The sequence below is a fragment of the Trichoderma evansii genome, assembly GCF_050947405.1.
Source record: "Trichoderma evansii strain SZMC 28006 chromosome Unknown GGI43scaffold_19, whole genome shotgun sequence".
NCBI lineage: Eukaryota > Fungi > Ascomycota > Sordariomycetes > Hypocreales > Hypocreaceae > Trichoderma > Trichoderma evansii.
The window spans coordinates 243,236-251,433 of record NW_028145187.1 but is presented as its reverse complement, the minus strand read 5'-3'; the positions used below and the strand labels follow the sequence as shown (position 1 = coordinate 251,433).

Sequence of the window (8,198 nt, the reverse complement as noted above, 5' to 3'; positions counted from 1 at the left end):
ATCGACATGACAAAGGGCTGCCCAGTCTGCGAATGGGGCTCAAGGGTCCTTAAGGGTCCTAGGAACATGGGACGAGGGGTGGTATGATTGGGGCCAATGGATCCACTTGCCTAGGTGTTGTGCGGAGGGGACTTCTCACCGAGAGGCAGCGTGACACGTTTATGCTCGGAACTTTGCGTCTATTATATCTTAATAATACTATTAAAGATTAGTATATGTGACTGTAAACACCTTCTGAGGACGTGTATGGCCTGTATTCCTTGAGCATATGATCATCTCATCAGATGCAGTACGTCATTAAAAGAGGGCTGCTATGGTGAAAGTAGTTGCAAGTAATTACCGATATACAACTGCTGTATCCTCGGATATTCAGGATTTCTGCTGTCTACTATTCGTTCTACTGAATTTCTGAGAGAAAACTCCTATATACGATGAGTTGAAACATATTGTCCTTACAACAAGATCCACAAGCAACTCATTATTTTAAACACTTCAACCAACGTTTCTGCAAATAATTTAAAGAATAGAAAACTAAAAACATAATTACAGTTGTATGTGGAATTATATGAGTATCGTTGACTAATGTTGAGGTTGTCGCCATGACATTCACAATGTAACTTGACTCACTTCCGATCTACCCTAAACTACTGCATATTCTCAACTTATTTCTGACTCAGCTAATATTACTAAATGACAAACTATAGCAGTTATTTATCACTTATTGAAGAAAATACAATGTTTACGGCGAGTTCTATTGAGTAAAAGTTGAGTCTTGAATGAGTACAAAAGTTCACAAGCTCAACTTAAAGATACGCTACCCACTCGCGCAGATATACCAGTTCTCATAAAGAGAGCAGAACAATTTTCAATTGACATCTATCAAACTTGGTCTATATAAAGATATTCATTTTGTGACCCATCAACTCGATATTCCCATTCTGGCATCAAAGCTTTATGACCATCCATCTACAACATCACTCTGTCATGGATCCGCTTTATTCCAGCTATCGGTCATTCAAGTATCCTCATATCCTTGACTTCTAAATCACAAATTTCTTCGATGAAAACACGACACACATGAGAACTAATAAATCCATACATCTTCCAACCATAACTCGGAAAGTCAACTCTCAACCCCCTCTTCGCGCTCATAAACCACCAGTGAGTAAATGAATCCACCATCACATATTCCCATCACATATTCCTCCTTCATACACTCTCTCCAGCTTCCTTTCTCAATCTAAATGCCTCCAGCAACTTATTCCTCATCATCGCCCCCGTCAACGCAATCCCCTTTCCATCCCCCATCCTCTCCGCCCTCACCTCCTCCTCCCCAGCCCAAACCCACCCCTGGTGCTCATTCTCATCCAGCACCACCTCCGCTCCCTCCTCCACTTCAGCCTCAAATCCAAACCCGCAAATAATCTTTGTCCCAGTCCTGTTCGTAAACACAGACCACTTCTCCCCCTTCCCCTCCCCCTCCGTAACAAGCCTCTTCATCCGCTTCGCCACAAGCCCAACCTCCTCCCTCAACTCCCTCGCGCATCCATGCAAGATGGATACATCGCCAGCGTCTACCGCTCCGCCAGGCGCCTCCCATAGATTAGGCATGCTGTCGTGCGCGGCGCGCTGGACGAGCAATACGTGGTTCTGCGCGTCAAAGACGAATGCCGATGTGCCAATGCCGTCAAAGTGCTTGTCGTGGATTCTGAGCCAATCGGCTTTCGGGACCGTCCATTCGACGAGTGATTCGTCGAAAGCAAAGTCGGTCATGGACCCGCCTTTGGAATTTGTGTCTATTACGATGTTTTCTTGAGACATATTTGACTCTTGTTTCCCGATTTTCCAGCGGAGAAAAAAAATGACGCTTATGTTTGGTGTCTCGTTATCCAAGAGTGGAAAAAACTGTTATGGTGTTCCGTATCGTAAGATTTGAATCAAGATAATCCAGCAGCCCAACTCGGCGAAGAGCGGGAAAATATAATAAATGTAAAAGTTGTTTGTTGTAGTTGACGTCTGGTCCGCCCACCGAGTTAGCCTCGCGTAGTCACTTTTGAGGCTCTTAATGCATTAGTCGCTGAAACCGAATCCGCCAGGCAGCATTCGGTTTTCGTGTGTCACCAATTGAGTCATAAACCAATACAGAGCCAAGCTTTTGCTCTGTATAACCGCGTGACTCAAGCTTAACACGAATGTCAAATTAGAGCCGCAGAGCTGAAATACTAGTTTTTCTTGACCGTAGACGAATGGTTTCACCGTTCTCTTGCTGCAAATTAGTCAACCCACACACACATACACACACACACACATAAACATAGGTTAGCAGTTCGACATTCTCTCATAGGCACAAAAGCACATGTCAAAATAAAGCATCAAAATCTTGATTCATTCACAGGTTCCCTAAAATTAATACTAAAGTATCAAAAGAGCAAAAAGTGCCTTCCAACTCCCATTGCGACCCAACCCATACTGAAAATTGAAGCAAAGTATATAGATATATATATATAGAGATAATACCCTTTGGGCAAAAAGAGGCATCCCGCGCACTCTGGCTTTAAAAAAATCTTTAGCCGGGGGAATCAAAAATACAAGACAAAAAAATAATATCCGCATGTCTTTTGATCTAGCATGAGAGGATCGCTTTTTTCTCCACATCTCGATTCCAATCCGCATCAACCAGATATCCTTTCTTGTTTTGAGTGTGTTGGTTCTGCAACACTTGCGGCCGGCATCCAAACCTGCCATGCTTGGTTGAGTATAAAGCCTCGTCCACCAATGGCCCTGGTATAATAAATTCGTGTGCTAGGACCTTTTCTCGTATTTTGTTTTAAACAGCCAGCCAAGCCTCTTGCCAAATATCTTACAACACATTAAAGACATAACCTCCAGTATCGTCAGTTCTAAAACCAGGCGCTCTCCTGCTCTGGATTGAACGCATATATCATTCACTTATTCGTTGAAAAAAAAGAGGGTCGTAAAACATGAAACCAAATTCGTGTGGCGGGATGGTAGTGTGATGATCGAGCCAAGATTGATGTGAGATCCAGCCAAAGCCGCGAACTTTCACTTGTTGGATTTGTAGCGAGCAGAAAGACACAGCCCTGACTTATTTTTTTTTTTCTTTATTGGTGGATTTTTTTTTTTTTTCTCTTTTGGATAATTATGAGGAGCACCTCACATAAGGGATTTCAAACAGCTAGTGTTGACTCAAATTCGTAGGTCCAGTGCGGCAATAACTGGCTATGACACCGCGTAGACACCCAGAGTTGTAGAGTCGATTCCCTGTTGAAGGAAGTGGCTTTCAAGCTGATGATTGCTCCAGTAAAAAAATTTTTCTTGATTCTTATCTTGGGCCGATATGTCCTGAACTGCCAGGCATCGATGAAGTTGGATTCTCCAAACTCGAGCTGCCAAGCATCAGCTCTCTCCTTACAACCTAATCTGTTGCCAAGACCGATTTGTCTGTCCTGACTCGCATATGATTGGCGTGAACGTCAAGGCATCGGGACATCAAGTGAGTAACCGGCCAAACAGCTGCCTTGTCCAGCATCTGAGAAGTGACACGAAGGATCTTGGTTGCGAAGCCATTATATCCGTCGTCAGAATTCAAGCTCCCCATAAGATCCATGCTGATCTTCATCTCTGCCGAGGACAGCACTCCCTGTATCTTTTCTAGCAGTTGGACATCCTCTTCTTCCAGCAGCATGATGGCAGGCATTTGTGTGGCATCAAGGTGATCTCGACCAAGAACTCCCAGGTAGCGGCCAACCCTGTCCTGTACGGTGCCAACCCACTCGGCAAGAACTTGCGCACAATCGAAAGCGCACATGGCGGACTGCAGAGGGAGTTCACGACTGGTGAAATCAGCAAAAGTTACTCCAAGCTTATCCGACATGGCCAAGGAATCGGCCGCATAAAAGGCAGCTTTTCGCAGATGGCGTTCGCGACGGGAGATGGTTCGAGTAGCAAAGGGAGAGCCGTTGGGCGTATTTGAGAACTTGTTCGAGAGATCCATTGCTGATGGTGGCATCGAAGGAGAGCCAGTAAAGAGGCTGCTGTCAAAGGCATCATTGGTAACCGGTTCCACGTTGGATGATGGGGAGTGCTCGGCATGCTGAACTATCTCTGTCCCTCGGGCCAATTCCTCTGCCATGCCATCCCAATCTCGTTGCCAGAACTTTTCTTTTGACCTGGACAAGTTGACAAAGAGTCGCACGTATGCCAAATCGAGTAAAGGAATTGCGTCGGCGGAGAGAGGTCCCATGCCAAACGGATTTGGTCGCTCCACGGAGTGCTTCGGGTTACTGGACCAGGCTGCTTGCCACGCCTTCAGAGCTGGCTCAATGTGTCGGTGCATTTTTTCGGTCTCTTCGTTAGTCCAGACTTTGTTGTGATGCCTCTGCCGGGTTTCCCAGATATAGTTGTGCAAAGCGTTAATCAGGATCAGGCAGCCGAAAGTGCTAGGCTTGAGATTCGACGGTGGAAGCGCTGCCGGCGAGAGCTGTCCGCCATTTAGCGCAGCCATGTGCTTCTGCTGTCGCTCGTTTGTGCGCAGGAGCTCTCCGAGGGCATCGGCAAACTTGAGCCTGTTGTGGTTGGCGGCTTCAACTCCACCCTTGGCGAAGAAGGCAGAGCTTGATTCAGCAGCGAAGAATTCTTCATCACAAGGCAGATCCAGCATGATTTCTGAATTGGTCAGCGCCGGAGTGTGGTTGTAGGCGGCGACGAGAAGGCTGGACATGATGAAGACGGCGTAGAGCGTGCGCTTGCGCTCCTCTTTCCGCTTCCACTGCAGCCACTCTTGTCGCTCCTCGGCTTCGCTTTTCCTGTTCCACGTTGAGTCATCATTCATCCGAGTGTCCTCAGAGCCGTCATGTTCGGGGCGTAGCAGATCGGCAGCTTGGGCGAGGCTGACGAGTGCTGCACAGTGAGTCGAGGCGATGTCACTAATTGTCTTGTCGGCACAGTTGTGGCCATACACGACGTTGAGCAGCATGGCTTGGACGAGCCAGACGGGCGTATGCGCTGAGCTATCCCTACCTTGTGATGACGTTGGCGTATGGTGGTCGGACTCGCCGTGCGAGCTGCGTCGGATATCTGCTTTGCGAACATCTGCTTTGCGTCTTTCTTCGAGATAGAAAAATATCATCTTCTTAGCCATATTGAAGAGTTCCTTGGACTGGGCATGCTCCATTTCATATAAGGCGCCAATGGCAGCCGTTGCAAGCACCAGACACCCACTACCGCCTACACCATTCTGGCGACCACTCGAGGAAGACGTGGACATATCAAAAGACAACGTGGGCAGGTGCAAAAAGGGAAAATGGGGATGGAAATAAGTGATGTAGGCTGAGACATAACGCTGTAGATTCTGGGTACTGGGCACGTTGACAGCCGGAGCAGAAGGGGTGGACCCGGCCGGTGACGATTGGAACTGCGGCGACTGCGGTGAGGTATGAGAGGTAAAGGAGTATTTACGGCCTCCAAAGGGCAGGCACTGGGAGAGGATATTCACAATGGTAGTCCTAGTGGCATCTGTGATTGTGGTTACGGGCGAAGCGCCATGGTTAACGCCGTTGAGGGACGATGGGGTTTCCGGGCCGGCATTGAAGCCAAGGGTCTGGTTCATGCTCTGCGTGTTCAATCCAGATACGACGGAAGGGCTCAACGAGCTCAGCGATGGTGGGGGCGTGGAGAAGTATGGGTCATTGATCTTTTGAGTAGCTGGCTGAGGTGATAAAGGAGCTCCATTGAGGAGATCCGGAAAGACTGAACCATTAAGATCCATCGCAAAGGGATTCGGCATCTGCGGGGGTCCCATCACGGAGGGTTGCCACATGGTACTCGTCCCGGCCGGTGCAGGGTGATTTGAACCATCCAACATGACATCGCTAATCCCACTCTGGCTCGTCGTGCTAAGCGCCGACGGGCTCGACTCGTCCACCACGTTTTCGTTTGTCTGAAATGACATCTGATGGTCAAAACCGCTCAGCCAGTCAAATGTGTCGTCAAAGGTTGGGTTCGGCGGCACATCGCTGATGGCCGACGCGAAGGGGGAGGCCTGCTCCATTACCATCGAGGGAGGGGAATCATTATAGTGAAGGGCGTTGGGGTTGATGGTGGTGCCCGGCCCAAACAAAAGGCTTTCGAAATCAAACTCGGGGTTAAAAGCAGCTAGAGGTGGTGCTGTGCGGAGGGCGTTTTCAAAATCGGTACCGCCGATTTGCCCCGTCTCCAGCTTGGGGAGGCCGTGCATCATGGTTCTCTGGCCCATGGCAGCCATGGACATGCCCGCAAATACGTCGAAGTTGTGCATTGGCAGGCCAGCCAAGCTGGGATGGCGGCTGTGTCCGCCATGCATGCCCCTAGCAACCGATGCATTCGCCGAGGCGATCATCTGCATAGCGGCGCCGTCAACATGGCTGATGGTGTTTGCACGCGGACGCATGGTGTTGGAGCCGGGGTTGCTAACCGCCGCGGCCTGGCTGGCGCCCGCAACGCTGTTCTTACGAGCTCGGCTCTGGCCTGGGGGCACGCCGCTGGTCGACTCTCGGCGGTTTCGAGGCCGCGCCGAAGGCGTCGAGGTCTGGTGCAGCTTCTGCTGGTGACGGAGCAGCAGATCGCGGCGGGCAAAGCATCGCGAGCACTCGGGGCACTCAAACGGCTTCTCCTTTGTGTGAGAGCGCTCATGTCGCTTCAAGTGCTCCAATCGAGCAAAGGAGCGCTGGCAGGTGGAACAGACGTGCGGGCGTGGCTTGTCGGTTTTGGGCGGAGGGAAATTCGGGGCGGCTTTGGGGGTCGTGTTGACGGTAATCGTCGAGGCTGGAAACGAGGAGCAAAACGGTCAGCTGTCAGATGAGAAGCTTTTGGCTGGAAGGGAGGCTTTTGGTGCGGGTCTGGCCTTTGGGGGGAACTGGAGGGGCAGGGCTGGCGCCGGCGACCAGAGAGAGATGCTCACCAGAGTCGTCTGCATTGTTAGCAGCGTTGCTGCCAACGCTGGCGCCGGCAGTGGTCGAGTTGGACATGTTGGAGGCGCGCGACACCCTGTGGCCTGAATCATTCATCACCATGGCAAGACACCGCCGAAAAACGCCGCCGTTTGCAGACGAGAGAGCGAGGCTGGCGACGGCGAGAAAAAGAAGAAAGGCTGCTGCAGGGCGCTTCGCGGGGTGTTGAGCCGAGCTGCAAGCTGCGCGCGATAACAGTAGCAGGTATGTATTTTTGGCGGGGAGGTCGTAATCAGAGCAATGGAGGGGTGGAAACTGCCAGCCTCAGCACGACTGAAAAGCGCCGAGTCACAGAACAGAAGAAATACCTAGAGATAACGGGGCTGGGGGGCGAGGCGCGTTCCCGTGAGCAACACAAGCATCCCAAGCGGAGGTTTGCGCACAGAACAGCGGCTTGGGCGTCGCTCAGGTCAAACGGCGAAGCAGAGACAAAAGATGCTGCTCGAGCGAACAGAACAGAGGGAGAAGGAAGAGGTTTGGCGACGGACGAGCGACGAAAAGGCACTCCCGAGTCGCCCACCATGCGGCGACACAGTAGCGTTACTGTGCGGTCCAGCCTGTTCTGCTGCGCCCGCTAGCTCGGACCAGGGCTTCACAGTGCGCTATCGGCGCTGGAGCGCGCTGGAGACCGCTGGAGCATCGCCGAACAGGCCTGGGGCTGGGGGCAGCCTAGGAGGGCTACAGCGGGCCGCTGCTTGCCGTGTGGATTGGGCGGGGCTCGCACGGTGCGTCGCCTGCATGTACGGGTACTCACGAGCTACTGGTCTGTCACAGGTCTGTACCTTGAGGTACGTACCGCCAGCCTGCTGAACTCATGTTGGTCCAGCGGCGCGCGGGTCCCAGCAGGCTCGATGGCGTCCAATCGGCAGGGGCCAGGGCCAGCTGCTGCAGAAGAATAAACTGGCATGCAATGAAGGGTAAGGATATGGGATATTAATATGTCCGCATATGTAGGTGCTATTGCTAGTTCTTCATATGCCTGTAGCAGAGCAGCAGAGTCGCACTGCTAGAAATATGTACGAGGGATGTCGCACGCATCAGCTGCTCATCCCATCCTGCATTGGTGGGATGACGGCAAAGTACCTGCGCTGCGCAGGGCCCTGGGGAGATACAAGTGGGCTAGCGCTAGCGGCTGCATGTACTGTACCGTATTTGTACTGTACCGTGCTCTGGTGGAGTCGCTCGCACTGT

At 51.2% G+C, this 8,198-nt stretch overlaps 2 protein-coding genes across 2 annotated transcripts; both read right to left on the bottom strand.

Annotated features, from left to right (window-relative positions):
• Nucleotides 1-822: 822 nt before the first annotated feature.
• GGI43DRAFT_131617 (NUDIX hydrolase domain-like protein) lies at nucleotides 823-2,183 on the bottom strand. The gene has a single exon (XM_083199175.1). The coding sequence runs from the start codon at nucleotides 1,819-1,821 to the stop codon at nucleotides 1,210-1,212; it is 612 nt and encodes a 203-aa protein (XP_083057825.1). The 5' UTR covers nucleotides 1,822-2,183; the 3' UTR covers nucleotides 823-1,209.
• Nucleotides 2,184-3,436: 1,253 nt separating this feature from the next.
• Nucleotides 3,437-7,070, bottom strand: GGI43DRAFT_424632 (uncharacterized protein; the record flags this gene model as incomplete). The annotated part of the gene is made up of 2 exons (XM_083208399.1): nucleotides 3,437-6,822; nucleotides 6,959-7,070. The coding sequence occupies 2 exons, from the start codon at nucleotides 7,068-7,070 to the stop codon at nucleotides 3,437-3,439; spliced, it is 3,498 nt and encodes a 1,165-aa protein (XP_083057824.1).
• Between the last annotated feature and the right edge of the window lie 1,128 nt (nucleotides 7,071-8,198).